The sequence below is a fragment of the Pagrus major genome, chromosome 2 (genome assembly GCF_040436345.1).
Source record: "Pagrus major chromosome 2, Pma_NU_1.0".
Taxonomy (NCBI): Eukaryota; Metazoa; Chordata; class Actinopteri; order Spariformes; family Sparidae; genus Pagrus; species Pagrus major.
In genome coordinates, this window is record NC_133216.1 from 17,336,797 (window position 1) to 17,353,388 (window position 16,592).

Here is a 16,592-nt window from a genome sequence, read left to right on the forward strand (position 1 = left end):
GAAATCCTTTGTGTTTGCTGTTTCTACCCTGTATGCTGCACCCCGATACTACAGGGGGCAGTAATGTGCCGGAAATGACAACATCCGGGTATTTGCAGAATTGCGCTTGACCAACGCTTGCGTATCTTTGAGCGTAGGGCCCTCTCTGTTCAGTGGTAAGAAATACTCGTTTCCGGCGTAGCTGCTGTCCGTGATTTCCACTGAACTACGCTCATCGTGTGGCCGCCGTCGTTCATCGTGCGTGATGCAGTTTTATGAAGACAAATCAACACAACAGTGAAACGGAAAAAGGACGATACATCCCTGAAAGAGCAATGTTGTGGTAGCCCACTGTGTATGGAACAAGGCTATCTTCAACGTTAAGAAGTTGCCCCGGGAGTAAAGGTAGCAAGGTGCGTGGATTTGCAAGCATTTTCGTTTTTGTTACTTAACATTCAGTCGTTAGCTGGTATGCTAGTTTTAGCATTTTGCTAGCTTACCGCTTCACCCACGTTTGGCCTAATCTACAACTATGTCTAACTCGACATAAGGTTATGCAAACTTGTCGTGAAATTTGTGGTGAAGAGTCGATTGATTGTACTTTAAAATGAGAAGTCCACTGAATGAGTAATACGTGAGGTTTGCTGTTGTTTTAAGATGTGCGTAACCGGACAGTTTGTGCCGCAAGAGAAGCCATGTTGGTAAGCTAGCAAGCTAACCGCTAGCTGACTGTCTGTATGGAGATTTCATTGCCAAGTTAATGTGTAACAGTTGTGTGTCCTATTAAGCCAAGGAATAGCTACGTGTTTCTGTCAAATTAAACAACAGTCGTTTCAATTTAATCCATTGCGGTTTAACTTTGCTTGGTTTGTAGAGTAGGTAAGATTTCGGCGAATAACCTACGAAATGTTGGAGCAAGCCAGATAACTCGGTGTGCTCATGTAACGGAGAGTTGCCCTTAAATTGAGTTGGCTCATTAAAACAAAACTCGTACAACACATGCAGTGTCAGTGTTAATATGCAGTCTTTGTTTGATGTTTGTTGTTAGTAGTGAGGCGCCATGGCAGCTACCTTCCCCTACAGAGGGGTCCCTGCAGGGATGCCACCAGGTGTACCCCCTCCTACGCCAGTCCCAGACTACATGTCCGAGGAAAAACTGCAAGAGAAAGGTATGTTGACATTCACTCAATGTAGTACATTCATTGTGTGATTTTTAAAGCTTGAAACGACATAATTAATTTTCTCATTTATTTGAAATGTTTTCCAACATTACAGCAAGAAAATGGCAGCAGTTGCAGGCAAAGCGCTACTCAGAAAAGAGAAAGTTTGGCTTTGTGGATGCTCAGAAGGAAGACATGCCACCTGAGCACGTCCGCAAGATCATCAGGGACCATGGAGACATGACCAATAGGAAGTTTCGTCATGACAAGAGAGTTTACCTGGGGTAAGAATATATGATACAATAATAAACCAGTTTAGATAGAATGAAATGTGCACGGTTTCTTTTTTTTTTTAAACATATTCACTCATTGGCTAAGAAGATCCATCACCAGTAACGTAGCTCATCCTGTATATTTCTTTTCATTGAACAGTGCTCTCAAGTACATGCCCCACGCAGTGCTGAAGCTGCTGGAAAACATGCCTATGCCCTGGGAACAGATTCGAGATGTGCCGGTCCTCTACCACATCACTGGAGCTATTTCCTTTGTGAATGAAATCCCCTGGGTCATAGAGCCAGTCTACATCGCACAGTGGGGGTAAGGAAGTGTGGTTTAGGAGAAGCTAAACACTCCATGCTGTACTGATATGTTATCAAGCGCATTGTAATTTATATTTCCACGTATTTATAATAATTGGTTTCCCATATCCTCCTCCCAGCACCATGTGGATCATGATGCGTCGTGAGAAGCGTGATCGTCGGCACTTCAAGAGGATGCGCTTTCCACCATTTGATGATGAGGAGCCACCGCTTGACTACGCTGACAACATCCTCGATGTGGAGCCACTGGAGGCCATCCAGATGGAGCTGGACCCTGAGGAGGACTCTTCATGCGTGGAGTGGTTCTATGAGCACCAGCCCCTCAAAGACACCACCAAGTAAGCCATCATGTCACTCTTTGAAGACTAACACGTTTGACATATTCAACGAATTTAAACAACAATAACTAATTTGTGCCCTTTTCAGGTTTGTGAACGGCACCACCTACCGCCGCTGGCAGTTCACACTGCCTATGATGTCCACACTGTACCGCTTGGCCAATCAGCTGCTGACAGACCTGGTGGATTTCAACTACTTTTATCTGTTTGACCTCAAGGCCTTCTTCACTTCCAAGGCCTTAAATATGGCCATCCCTGGGGGACCGAAGTTTGAGCCACTGGTCAGAGACATCAACCTCCAGTAAGGCCACTCAACACTTGCACGCTCATATATGTTAAAACTCTTGTTAGTCTTTTTCCTTAATTTTACATTTGGATCATGTTTTTTGTTGTTGTTTGAGTTGTTATCCTGTTAACCCCAAATAAAAAGAGATACAAGATCATTTGTGCCATAGCTGATTGGTGTGTTTCTCTTGCAGGGATGAAGACTGGAATGAGTTCAACGACATCAACAAGATCATCATCCGACAGCCTATCAGGACAGAATACAAAATCGCTTTCCCCTACCTGTACAACAACTTGCCGCACCACGTCCACCTCACCTGGTGAGAAATGAATGAGTTAATTTTAAAGTTGAAATTATAACAACAAAAGATGTGAAATGCCCCTAAACCTCTTTGCTCACTCGTTTACTAAATTGGCTACAACATCTTTCACACTGGCTGTAAGCAGTGAGTAGATACTCATGACTTTATCCCTGCAGGTATCATACACCAAACGTGGTGTTTATCAAGACAGAGGATCCAGATCTCCCAGCGTTCTACTTTGACCCGCTGATCAACCCCATTTCACACAGACATTCTGTCAAGGTAAGTGATGACAGTGGCTGAATATCCACCTTTTGACTTTAGTAGAAAACATCATGTGAAATTTTGAATGAAGACCTCTTACAAAGGCGCACTTGCATTGGTCTGCTTGTTTGTGCGTAACAAATGGAGGAATATCGAAATGAACAGTGATTCTTTTTATCCTGGCTGCAGCTGCAGTTGGTCCGTCACTGTTCGAATATTACTTCAATTATTGAAAGTTTTAAGTTCAAATTGATTTTAAATGGAGATCACTTTTGTTTACAATTCACTTATTTTTACAAGTCAGCTCAACCTTAGATACTTAATATATGTATTCTTCTTTCCTCCGCTCAGAGTCAGGAGCCTCTGCCTGATGACGATGAGGAGTTTGAGCTTCCTGAGTATGTGGAGCCCTTCCTCAAGGAGACTCCACTCTACACAGACAACACGGCCAACGGCATTGCTCTCCTGTGGGCACCGAGGCCCTTCAACCTCAGGTCGGGGCGTACAAGGCGTGCCATTGATATCCCCCTGATCAAGAACTGGTGAGCAAACTACTGACATGTTTGAATATACTTACTGATAAAAAAAATGGTTTAATTTATATAATTCAGACATGCAATGATCATTTTTGAGAAACTCTAAATGTCGGGTGATAATTATTCTACAGGTACCGTGAGCACTGCCCAGCAGGACAGCCAGTCAAAGTGCGAGTGTCATACCAGAAACTGCTCAAGTACTATGTGCTCAATGCACTCAAACACCGACCACCAAAGGCTCAGAAGAAGAGGTGAGCATCATTACACGCTTTGTTCAGATTTCCTGTTAACCCATTTTTCTACGTTTAAGCTGTTTTTTGCTCACCAATCAGTATTTTTTCTCTGAAGATTATCCTCTTTGGTCTTTCAGGTATCTGTTCCGCTCCTTCAAGGCCACCAAGTTCTTTCAGTCCACCAAGCTGGACTGGGTGGAGGTGGGGTTGCAGGTTTGCAGACAAGGCTACAACATGCTCAACCTGCTTATCCATCGTAAGAACTTAAACTACCTGCATCTTGACTACAACTTCAACCTGAAGCCTGTCAAGACACTGACCACAAAGGTAAAGTCTCCAGGGCAGATCCACCCGTTTTTACTCCTTAAACATTGTTTTCTGCCTACATGATCAATTAGAATGTATATTAAATGTTTCTAGTTTTGAATGAAGTCCTCTTACAAAGGCGCACTTGCATTGGTCTGCTTGTCTGTGCGTAAGAACTTGAGGAATATTGAAATGAATGGTGACTGTTTTTATTCCTGGCTGCAGCTGCAGTTGGTCCTTCACTGTTCAGATATTGTTTACATTTTTTAAAGTTAAGAGTTCAACTTGATTTGATGTGAAACCGGATCATTTTTCTTAAAATTTCTTTTTATGGGTCAACTTACTAACTTTTTATTGTAATTTCCTGCTCTGAATCAATTTGAGGAGTTTGAGCTTCTTGACAACTGCAACTAAGTTCTTGTTTCTCTCCCCCAGGAAAGAAAGAAGTCTCGATTCGGCAATGCCTTCCACTTGTGCAGAGAGGTGCTGCGTCTGAGCAAGCTGGTGGTGGACAGCCACGTGCAGTACAGACTGGGAAATGTCGATGCCTTCCAGGTGAGTTCAGTAAAGAAACTGCACACCAGAACAATATTTTACTTCTACTGGGCAAGGGTACTAACACAGCTTAACTACTACTTAATGTGTAAGACACAAGGATGAACTTTTAGGCCATTTTGATGATTCTTTCACTTTTCTAAAGTCAGCTCTTTGCTGTTTAGAAGGTAGCCTGTTTTTTGTATTTGTCAGAAATGTTTTTGAAGTTTATTTTACAGTATTTCACATTTGACTAATACTTGAATTTCCCCTCTGTTGTAGTTGGCTGATGGGCTGCAGTACATCTTCGCTCATGTAGGTCAGTTGACAGGCATGTACCGCTACAAGTACAAGTTGATGAGACAAATCAGGATGTGCAAAGATCTGAAGCATCTCATCTACTACAGGTTCAACACTGTAAGTAAACTTGGTGTATTTTATCTGCCAACCTTTTTGTATTTTGTTCAGTGTCCTTAAGAAAAGATTTGTCACCAGCTTGGCATCGAAAAATAAGATGTGCGTTTTTTTTCTTATGGATCAGGGTCCTGTGGGCAAGGGCCCAGGTTGTGGCTTCTGGGCTCCCGGCTGGAGAGTGTGGCTGTTCTTCATGAGAGGAATCACTCCGCTGTTGGAGAGGTGGCTGGGGAATCTGCTGGCCAGGCAGTTTGAAGGTATGCATAAACACCTCTCCATGTTTTTCTGATGGCCACGTTTATTTCAGCAACAAAGTGGTATGATGCACTGAGGTTTGCTTCATTTAAGCAGCAACTGTTTCCCCCAACAGGACGTCACTCTAAGGGCGTAGCCAAGACGGTTACCAAACAGCGTGTGGAGTCTCACTTTGACCTGGAGTTGCGTGCTGCTGTGATGCACGACATCTTGGACATGATGCCCGAGGGCATCAAACAGAACAAGGCCAGAACCATCCTGCAGCACCTCAGTGAATCCTGGAGGTGCTGGAAGGCTAACATCCCGTGGAAGGTCAGTTACAGAGATCACTTCCACATTAATAAAAGACGATGATTAATCAGATAATCCTTTAAGAAATTCTCCATTTTAGGATTCGTGAAGTAAAATGTTACATGCCTGGGCTCAGTTTGAGTGCTTAAAGTGTAACATCACTTGGACTGCTTCAGATTGAGTTTGTGTTTGTTTGTGTTCTGATCGGTTTTTCTTATCTGTCTTGGCATATGTGTTAGTTGTCGTTAGAAATGTTACAATACAACATTTTCCTTTAGTTTAAGACCTAACATTTCTTATACAATACAGAACTGATTGAAACAGTTCAAAACGTGTCTCTTTTTTAAAGTTGCGTAAGAATGAACTAAATACTGATTCTTAATTCCCACCCCCTCCATCATACAGGTGCCAGGCCTGCCCACTCCCATTGAGAACATGATCCTGCGCTACGTGAAAGCTAAAGCTGACTGGTGGACCAACACTGCCCACTACAACCGTGAGCGAATCCGCCGTGGAGCCACTGTAGACAAGACAGTGTGCAAGAAGAACCTGGGGAGGCTGACTCGTCTGTACCTGAAAGCTGAGCAGGAGAGGCAGCACAACTACCTGAAGGTAACGCACAGAAAAAAGCTCCAAAAGGAAACACTAAGAACACACTTTCCAATGAAATATAGGTTGGACTGTTAAGTTGTTCAATTTCATTTTAGAACTTTTTGGTCTCATACGTGTAACTGATTATCAATGTGCTGCCTTTAGCAGATGAGGAAAGATGAATATAATGATCTCACAGAAATTCCCAGTGACGTTTTGAATGACGTTTTGAATGAAGTCCTCTTACAAAGGCGCACTTGCATTGGTCTGCTTGCCTGTGCGTAAGAACTGGAGGAATATTGAAATGAATGGGGACTCTCAATCATCACTGGCTGCAACTGCAGTTGGCCCGTCACCTTTCAGATATTACTTCTGATGAGATAAACTATGATGTCTTGCTACATTTTTTTTTTAATTCCTCACATCTGTATTTCCTATAAACGACTAAATATATGAAGAGGTAATTATAGCTATTGCCTCTATTCATCAAAGTGTTAATGTTCTGCCTACAGGATGGCCCCTACATCACAGCTGAAGAGGCTGTAGCCATTTACACCACCACTGTTCATTGGCTGGAGAGTCGGCGGTTCTCGCCCATCCCCTTCCCTCCGCTGTCCTACAAACATGACACCAAGCTGCTCATCCTGGCCTTGGAGAGGCTCAAGGAGGCGTACAGGTAAATTTCATCATGACCACCTTTTATCTGCAAATGTTTTTCACAAAAGACAACGCACAAGTGTCCGAATGTTTTTTTTCTCTGCATCATTATTTCGTATTTCTGTGTCTCGTAGTGTGAAGTCTCGTCTGAACCAGAGTCAGAGGGAGGAGCTGGGGCTGATAGAGCAGGCGTACGACAATCCTCACGAGGCCTTGTCCAGGATCAAACGTCACCTGCTCACCCAGAGAGCCTTCAAAGAGGTCAGGACCAAGACGTACAGATAATATTTTTAATTTAGATTTCCACAGTTAAGGGCAAAGCATTGGTTGAAAATATGACTTCCATCTTCCAATCTTTGTCAATTTACAAACAAAACAGATGTCCTGTCAGTCTCAGAACAACTTCTTCTTTTCTAGGTGGGCATTGAGTTCATGGACTTGTACAGTCATCTGGTGCCTGTGTACGATGTAGAGCCCCTGGAGAAGATCACTGATGCCTACCTGGACCAGTACCTGTGGTACGAGGCAGACAAGAGACGCCTCTTCCCACCCTGGATCAAACCTGCTGACACTGAACCACCACCACTGCTGGTCTACAAGTGGTGCCAAGGTCAGGATCTACTCACATAAAATCAAACTGTGTAATAACTGAATAATTTTAGACGGAATTAAACTTTGGTTGATTACACGCATATCATCTTAAAATTACTTTTATGTTTGCAGGACCTAAAGTCAAACATTATCTGAAAGCTTTTGTTGATTCTCCACAGGCATCAACAACCTGCAGGACGTTTGGGAGACGGCGGAAGGAGAGTGCAACGTGATGCTGGAGTCCCGCTATGAGAAGATGTACGAGAAGATTGATCTGACTCTGCTCAACAGGCTGCTGCGTCTTATCGTTGACCACAACATCGCTGATTATATGACGGCGAAGAACAACGTGGTCATCAACTACAAGGTAAACACTCTTGTTAATTTTATATCTGTTGTATTCCTGTTGACTTATAGATGATTCCTTAGAGCTCTTTGAGAACTAACTTTGCATTTTGATCCAGTTTCAACTTTATAGTGGTATTTGATCCAAAGGTTTTCCTCTCTTTTTTCATGTAGGATATGAACCACACCAACTCCTATGGTATCATCAGGGGGCTCCAGTTTGCCTCATTCATCGTACAGTACTACGGCCTGGTGATGGACCTGCTGGTGCTCGGCTTGCACCGTGCCAGCGAGATGGCCGGTCCACCTCAGATGCCCAATGATTTCCTCAGTTTCCAGGACACAGCCACTGAGAGCGCCCACCCAATCAGACTGTACTGTCGCTACATCGACCGCATCCACATCTTCTTCAGGTGGGTTTTGTGACATATCGCTTTGGAAAGTTTCTACCAACTACCATGCTTTTTAAAAATGATTCAGTCTTGGTTACACACCTCTGCTTGACTGCCAAACAGAGCAGATTTTTCTATTTTTGCTGATTAAATTTAAGTCATGTGTCTTTTTTTATGGCTCTACCAGGTTCTCTGCTGACGAGGCCAGAGATCTGATCCAGAGGTACCTGACGGAGCACCCAGACCCCAACAATGAGAACATCGTGGGTTATAACAACAAGAAGTGCTGGCCTCGCGATGCACGCATGAGACTGATGAAGCATGATGTCAACCTGTGAGTTCCACCTCAAGATTTTACCTCTCAAGCTCATAGTTTATCGTGTTATGAAATCTTATTTCATATTGAACGTTAAACTTATTGTACCAGATTTGGAGACAAGCAGTCATAACTTTTCTTATCTTATCTTAACAGTGGTCGCGCTGTGTTCTGGGACATCAAGAACCGTCTGCCCAGATCGGTAACCACAGTCCAGTGGGAGAACAGCTTTGTTTCAGTCTACAGCAAAGACAACCCCAACCTGCTCTTCAACATGTGTGGCTTTGAGTGCCGCATCCTGCCAAAGTGCCGCACCAGCTATGAAGAGTTTACTCACAAAGACGGTGTGTGGAACCTGCAGAATGAGGTGAGGAAGTAATGCCCATAATAAGCAACTATTATGGGAATGCATCTCAAGACAGCACTAACATTTTCATATTGTAATCTTTGTATTTCTTTAAATGATCACATTCCTGTTTTTAAACTTCTATTATATTTGCATGTGTGTAGGTAACCAAAGAGAGGACAGCGCAGTGTTTCTTGCGTGTTGATGATGAGTCAATGCAGCGCTTCCACAACAGAGTGCGTCAGATCCTGATGGCCTCTGGATCCACCACATTCACCAAGGTCAGAAGAAAACCTCTCTAAACACAAGAGCTGTGTCATGTACTGTTTTAAAAAAAAAATGGTAAGAGGTTACTTTGTCAGAATATTTCACTATGTCCCCTCTCTTCCCAGATTGTGAACAAATGGAACACGGCTCTGATCGGTCTGATGACGTACTTCCGAGAGGCTGTGGTCAATACCCAGGAGCTCCTGGACCTGCTGGTGAAGTGCGAGAACAAGATCCAGACACGTATCAAGATCGGCCTGAACTCCAAAATGCCTAGCCGTTTCCCTCCTGTCGTCTTCTACACTCCCAAAGAGTTGGGTGGCCTTGGCATGCTGTCCATGGGCCACGTGCTTATTCCACAGTCAGACCTGCGGTAAGTCAGGATGCAGGTTATTTGTTGTCTTGATCTCTGGTCGGTGAATTAATTTAGCAAGCTGGGCTTTAATTTTTCTCGCTCTCCACCAGGTGGTCCAAGCAGACAGATGTGGGTATCACCCACTTCAGGTCTGGAATGAGCCACGAAGAAGATCAGCTGATTCCTAACCTTTATCGTTACATTCAGCCGTGGGAGAGCGAGTTCATCGACTCCCAGAGAGTTTGGGCTGAGTACGCCCTGAAAAGACAGGAGGCCATCGCCCAGAACAGGTATTTGATTGGACAACATTTGTTTGGGACGTCTATCGAGAACTAGATTCATAGTATCTGCTGTTCTACTCATAGTATTTATTCTAAGAAATGTGAGCTGAAGCTAGACAAGGTAAATATTCGTGTGTCTTCCTGTGCTTCAGGCGTCTGACCCTGGAAGATTTGGAGGACTCATGGGACAGAGGCATCCCCCGTATCAACACACTTTTCCAGAAGGACAGACACACACTGGCTTATGACAAAGGCTGGAGAGTCAGGACAGATTTCAAACAGTATCAGGTATGATGAAGACACAACTGATATGGTGATAAGCAAAAGTATCCTGATAAAATTATTTGTATCGTATTATAATTTATTATTATTTAATAATTCAGATATCCTTCAGTCTAATCTGAGAAAATTGTGACCCTTTTGGATCCCTTGAGGATTTAGAGGGCCGAACATTGTTATTTTTTATCCCCAGATGTACCAGGGATTTGTTGTTTTAAGTGTAATTCAAACAGTAACATACCAAAATGCTTCCAATTTTTATGTTAACAAAGTGAAATGTTGCATTTAAAATTCTGCATTTGCCATCAACATGCATTTATATGAATTGATGTCTCTGTGCAGGTGCTGAAGCAGAATCCGTTCTGGTGGACCCACCAGAGGCACGACGGCAAACTGTGGAACCTGAACAACTACCGCACAGACATGATCCAGGCTCTGGGCGGTGTGGAGGGCATCCTAGAACACACACTCTTCAAAGGCACTTACTTCCCCACCTGGGAGGGTCTCTTCTGGTAAGAGCATTTTGACATTAAGATAGTTGGTAGTGTATAATGCTTGTAAGGCTTAAACAACCCTTAAGGAGGGAGAGTACCCCGACCTTGGTCTCTGCAGCTAAGTGTGTTTCTTAAAAAAATGGCACGACCAAAACACTTAACACTTTCTGTTCTTTGTATGTTTGATTTCTATTTTCTGTCTAATTGTGTACTGCCCATGAAACTCCTTTTTTAAGTTGTGGACTTGTTTTACATGTTAGTCCTTCCTTTTAAAAAAAGCATAATTTGTCTCAATGTCTGGACTTTAGGGAGAAGGCCAGTGGCTTTGAGGAGTCCATGAAGTGGAAGAAGCTGACTAATGCCCAGAGGTCCGGTCTGAACCAAATCCCCAACCGTCGCTTCACACTTTGGTGGTCACCCACCATTAACAGAGCCAACGTCAGTACAACCAACATTTATAAATGTATCTCTTCAGACAGATTTTTATATTCCTGACAGAAAAGTGAAGAATGAATAACTTTCTTAACCGCTACATTTTTTCTTCTTCCGTTTTCAGGTGTACGTCGGTTTCCAGGTACAACTTGACCTGACAGGAATCTTCATGCACGGCAAGATCCCCACACTGAAGATCTCCCTTATTCAGATCTTCAGGGCTCACTTGTGGCAGAAGATTCATGAGAGCATTGTCATGGATCTCTGTCAGGTAGGTTTTATTATATATATTTTATTTGACCTCCTTATGGACTATCTTTTTACTCAGCATTACAGCAGAAATATAGCAAGCTGAAGTTTGTTCTTAAATTACTTTTTTACCTGCTTTACTGTTGACGTAATAATAACTTTTTCTGTTTTTGTTTTTTAGGTGTTTGATCAGGAGCTGGATGCTCTGGAGATTGAGACGGTGCAGAAGGAGACCATCCACCCCAGGAAGTCGTACAAGATGAACTCATCCTGTGCAGACATCCTCCTTTTCGCATCATACAAGTGGAACGTCTCTCGACCATCTCTGCTTGCTGACTCAAAGTATGACTGCTGACACTATATTTACCTTCTTTTCACACACTGTCTTCCTGGAGGTGTTTTTAAATGTCCATTGTCTTGTCTTCTATAAGTTAAAATGTTCTCCTCCTCCTACAGGGACGTGATGGACAGCACCACCACACAGAAGTACTGGATCGACATTCAGCTGCGTTGGGGTGACTATGACTCCCATGACATTGAGCGATACGCCAGGGCCAAGTTCCTGGACTACACCACCGACAACATGAGTATCTACCCCTCCCCCACAGGGGTGCTCATTGCTATTGACTTGGCTTACAACCTCCACAGGTTAGGATTTTTCTGTCTGGATACATGAAAAAATAGGGTGTTGCATTATAATTTGAACATAGTTAAGATGAAGAGTTATCTTGGCTTCAGGCAACAGTTGCATTGTTTGTTGGTTGAGGAAGGCCAAGCAGTGTTCCTTCTGATGTAAAGTGAGCTCCAGTGTATTTTAGGTGTGTAAAAATAAACAAGGATATTGCCAGCCAAATTCTTGACAGCTCTGCCTGGATTTTGGCATCCACTTGTTCATGTCAATAAGTGTGCTCTACAGTAGCCTTTGAAGTCTTCACACTAGCCTCCTAACTTGTTGTACATGAATGTAACTGTCTGCAGTAGTAAGTCACATCAGTTCCAATGATGTTATACTCTGATCTCCCCTGTGTTTTGAGATTTTTTTTTTTTTTTCAGGGTATCAACAGCAGAAAATAAAAAGGAAAAAAACAATCTTTCGTTAGTATTTAACTCTGTCATTGTATCTCCTCTGTAGTGGTTATGGTAACTGGTTCCCCGGAAGCAAGCCTCTGATCCAGCAGGCCATGGCCAAGATCATGAAGGCCAACCCTGCCCTGTATGTGCTCAGGGAGCGCATCCGCAAAGGTCTGCAGCTGTACTCCTCCGAGCCCACTGAGCCTTACCTGTCCTCACAGAACTACGGTGAACTCTTCTCCAACCAGATCATCTGGTTCGTAGATGACACCAATGTGTACAGAGTCACCATCCACAAGGTGAGGACCGACCGTTTTGATTATAAGATTAAAGAGTAATTGTCCCATAACAATGCATGATTTGTTCTGGAGTAACTGCTTGACCCTTTGAATTTAGTCACATGTTTCTCCATCTATCTCAACAGACGTTTGAGGGTAACTTGACAACGAAGCCCATCAATGGAGCTATTTTCATCTTCAACCCCAGGACTGGACAGCTCTTCCTCAAGATCATTCACACATCTGTGTGGGCTGGACAGAAACGTCTGGGACAGGTAAAGCCCTGATCTACCACCACTAATATTTATATTTGATTTTATATTTATATTTGATTGTGTTTAGTGATTTGATTGCTCATTTGTTGTTTATTCTGCTTATTCCTCTGTAGCTGGCCAAATGGAAGACAGCTGAAGAAGTGGCTGCCCTGATTCGCTCCCTCCCAGTGGAAGAGCAGCCGAAACAGATCATTGTCACCAGGAAGGGCATGTTGGACCCTCTGGAGGTGAGACTCTTTCAAGCTAACCGCTGTTATAACAATGACAAGCCTTGAAGGATCGTCTCAAAGTAATTTCTCAAAGTTTTATACATGCTCCCAATTTTCTCCAGTTCTAATGTCGTTCTCTCTGTGCAGGTCCACTTGCTCGACTTCCCCAACATTGTGATCAAAGGCTCTGAGTTGCAGCTGCCCTTCCAGGCCTGTCTGAAGGTGGAGAAGTTTGGAGACCTGATCCTGAAGGCTACAGAGCCTCAGATGGTGCTGTTCAACCTCTATGACGACTGGCTCAAGACCATCTCATCTTACACAGTGAGTTTCACTCTGTCCCATGAGAAACATAGACTGAATGGATAGTATTACATTTATATCCTATTGATCCAAGCTGGCTTTCCAACAAAGCTCATTGAGGTGCATTTATTTTTGCGACATCAGCTTATCCCCTGTGTAAATAGTCTGTGTTTGGTGGTCTGCTCCATCTCTAGGCCTTCTCTCGACTCATCCTGATCCTCAGAGCGCTCCATGTCAACAACGACCGCGCTAAGGTGATCCTGAAACCTGACAAGACAACGATCACTGAGCCCCATCACATCTGGCCCACGCTCACTGACGAGGAGTGGATCAAGGTGGAAGTGCAGCTCAAAGATCTCATTCTGGCAGATTATGGCAAAAAGAACAAGTGAGTGTTAACAAAGAGCTGACATTTTGCTGAAAAAAAAAAAGATAAGTTAATAGAATGGATTAAAGTGAGACTCGCATTAATAGTCGATGCTTCTCTTGCCGTCATTCAGTGTGAACGTGGCCTCGCTGACCCAGTCTGAGATCCGTGACATCATCCTGGGTATGGAGATCTCCGCTCCGTCACAGCAGCGTCAGCAGATTGCTGAGATTGAGAAGCAGACTAAAGAGCAGTCGCAGCTCACGGCCACACAGACCAGAACTGTGAACAAGCACGGTGACGAGATCATCACCTCCACCACCTCCAACTATGAGACACAGACCTTCTCCTCTAAGACAGAGTGGAGAGTCAGGTACACAGATTTTTTTTTTTTGACACTATAACAATAGTAAATGGGTGACTAGGCTCACAGTTTTTGTTTTCCATATGAATTGGCTTTAATTTTCCTTCTTCCTCTCCTCCTTCAGGGCCATATCTGCTGCTAACCTCCATCTGCGAACCAACCATATCTACGTTTCATCTGATGACATCAAAGAGACAGGCTACACCTACATCCTGCCCAAGAACGTCCTCAAGAAGTTTATCTGCATCTCAGATCTGCGGGCACAGGTATGTAGGAGAATTTTATAGACGATCTGTTTCCTTTGACTTTTTTTATATTGATGCATATCTTGACATCTCTGCTCGAGTATCACTCATCACTTCTGTGCAAGTAAAGAAACAAACCGTGTCTATTTTTTTTTTTTTTTTTTTTAGATTGCAGGCTATCTGTATGGCACCAGCCCACCAGACAACCCTCAGGTGAAGGAGATCCGTTGCATCGTCATGGTGCCACAGTGGGGGACACACCAGACAGTCCACCTGCCCAACCAGCTGCCTGGTCATGAATACCTCAAAGTAAGACTCGCATGCAGTTTGAGATAATGTCGCAGCTCATTTTACAATTTTTGTGATGGATGGAACAGGTTCAAAGTCTGTTTTTTGTTGTCCCAGCACTTTCTAATTTTTTTTACGTTCCTCAAACAGGAAATGGAGCCCCTCGGCTGGATCCATACGCAGCCTAATGAGTCACCCCAGCTGTCCCCACAGGACGTCACCACCCATGCCAAGATCATGGCTGACAACCCTTCTTGGGATGGAGAGAAGACCATCATCATCACCTGCAGGTAGGTTATGATAACCTTTTGTAATACTGTGGTGGACTTTTTTTTTTTTTCTGGAAAGACTTTTTGCTACAGGAAGCAAGCTACAAAGTTTTAAAACTATAATGCGTCACAGTTATAAAGGGATAATTGTCAGTAGAATGATGATTAAATGAACTTTTTCCTCTGGTTTTAAGCTTCACCCCAGGCTCGTGCACGCTTACAGCCTACAAGCTGACACCCAGCGGCTATGAGTGGGGCAGGCAGAACACAGACAAGGGCAACAACCCTAAAGGCTACCTGCCATCCCACTATGAAAGAGTGCAGATGCTGCTCTCTGACCGCTTCTTGGGCTTCTTCATGGTGCCTGGACAGGTGTCCTGGAACTACAACTTCATGGGTCAGTAGCTATAGTTTTTATTCTCATACATGTAGATGAATTGTATTTTATACTTCCATTAGATGAACTTTTATTTTATGCTTTTGATTCATGCTTTTATTAGATGACCTCAATCATTATGTTTTAAAAACAGTTGGAATCTGTGTGGCCACATCCATCGGCTGTTTATTTTACTTTGTGACATATATCTGTGCCATATATTGACATATTCCCACTCTGTCCCCATTTCAGCTTGATTGATTTTACTGGTTCTGCTAACAGCTCAATACCCTGCACTGTGCTATTTAAATGTTATAAACAATGGCTTATTAAAGGTGCACTATGTAGGCTTCTTTTTTTTGTTTTTGTTCTCACCCCACCGGAAATCAAAATACAATCCTGTTTTGCTCTTTTGTTTATGAACTCAAATGTAAACTTGTGGCCTTAAAGTAGATTTTAAAACTATTTCAGCATTTCTTGCAAACTTCCATTCATTTTATCAAGACATCTGTCTCTGTTTATAAGCCCAGAAATAAGTTGCATCATGCACCTTTTAAGCAAGGCTGTCATACTTGACTCATTCATATCATCGTGCCCTGACACCAAGGTGTAGAAAACATATATATTTGGCAGAATAGTTGAGCTGAAGTAACCGTTTTGTTCACTTGTCTTACTACAGGTGTGCGCCATGACCCCAACATGAAGTACGACCTGCAGCTGGCCAACCCCAAGGAGTTCTACCATGAAGTCCACCGGCCCTCGCACTTCCTAAACTTTGCCTCACTGCAGGAGGGTGAGATCTATAATGCAGACCGCGAGGACATGTACGCCTGAGAGCAGCCGTTCTGCACACGTTTTGTAGATAGCTCTGCAAGAATCATGTGGAGCCGGTCCAGAACAGCCCTTGTAATATTTCTATTGAACACATGTAACTGTGATGTTTGGAAATCTTTGTGTAAAGGCTTAAGGACATTTTAGAAGTAATTTTTTTGATATTTTCTACCAATGTTTTGTTTTGTTCCCCACTCTCTACTACTTTCTTCTCCTTTACATCTACGCATATGTGCATTTGTGTGTAGTTTAAAGTACACAATACTTCAGTGTAATATTTGTCAATTAATATTGTTTCAGAAAGGGTAAAGACTTACTTCCCTTTAGCGCATTGAGAAATGAAATTGAAAGTTTGTATTTTCATGCCAGTTACCATGTTGTACTGTACATCTTGTGACATCGTAGCTTGGGTTTAAATAAAGATCACTTTTTTTATGAACGTGTCTCATAATCTGCTTTTATTCTTATATTGTAATAACACTATACAATATCTGTTTACCAGAAGATAATTAGGTGGCATGCATGTTAATTTTGACTGTACAGGGGAACCTTTTTTTGGCTTGCTTCCCTTTTTTTGGGGGGAAGGCCGCAGGTCAACACCACCCACTTGTTTTGGTTCCTGCTCATG

At 43.1% G+C, this 16,592-nt stretch overlaps 1 protein-coding gene across 2 annotated transcripts; it reads left to right on the forward strand.

Moving 5' to 3' along the window:
• Nucleotides 1-224: 224 nt before the first annotated feature.
• prpf8 (pre-mRNA processing factor 8) lies at nt 225-16,403 on the forward strand. Of its 2 annotated transcripts, none has more exons than XM_073481214.1 (43): nt 225-392; nt 1,028-1,148; nt 1,255-1,423; nt 1,572-1,736; nt 1,858-2,076; nt 2,165-2,377; nt 2,556-2,681; nt 2,840-2,945; nt 3,279-3,469; nt 3,595-3,714; nt 3,834-4,023; nt 4,438-4,557; nt 4,819-4,953; nt 5,078-5,207; nt 5,321-5,517; nt 5,902-6,108; nt 6,600-6,763; nt 6,879-7,005; nt 7,162-7,354; nt 7,515-7,702; nt 7,855-8,093; nt 8,260-8,406; nt 8,545-8,755; nt 8,899-9,015; nt 9,127-9,374; nt 9,467-9,646; nt 9,790-9,925; nt 10,259-10,428; nt 10,719-10,848; nt 10,967-11,113; nt 11,273-11,433; nt 11,548-11,739; nt 12,224-12,461; nt 12,587-12,715; nt 12,829-12,942; nt 13,072-13,245; nt 13,419-13,612; nt 13,725-13,964; nt 14,080-14,221; nt 14,369-14,509; nt 14,639-14,778; nt 14,952-15,154; nt 15,813-16,403. In XM_073481214.1, the coding sequence occupies exons 2-43, from the start codon at nt 1,040-1,042 to the stop codon at nt 15,965-15,967; spliced, it is 7,017 nt and encodes a 2,338-aa protein (XP_073337315.1). In that variant the 5' UTR covers nt 225-392; nt 1,028-1,039; the 3' UTR covers nt 15,968-16,403. The 2 variants fall into 2 exon arrangements, with proteins under 2 accessions (XP_073337315.1, XP_073337317.1); XM_073481216.1 differs by having other exon boundaries at nt 1,031-1,148.
• Nucleotides 16,404-16,592: the final 189 nt, after the last annotated feature.

Bases quoted from the DNA above. Each gene is read 5' to 3' on its own strand.
- prpf8 (XM_073481214.1), top strand. From the start codon at position 1,040: ATGGCAGCTACCTTCCCCTACAGAGGGGTCCCTGCAGGGATGCCACCA. The intron at 3,715-3,833 runs GTGAGCATCATT...TTGGTCTTTCAG, and splicing joins CCAAAGGCTCAGAAGAAGAG to GTATCTGTTCCGCTCCTTCA. The intron at 12,943-13,071 runs GTGAGACTCTTT...CTCTCTGTGCAG, and splicing joins GCATGTTGGACCCTCTGGAG to GTCCACTTGCTCGACTTCCC.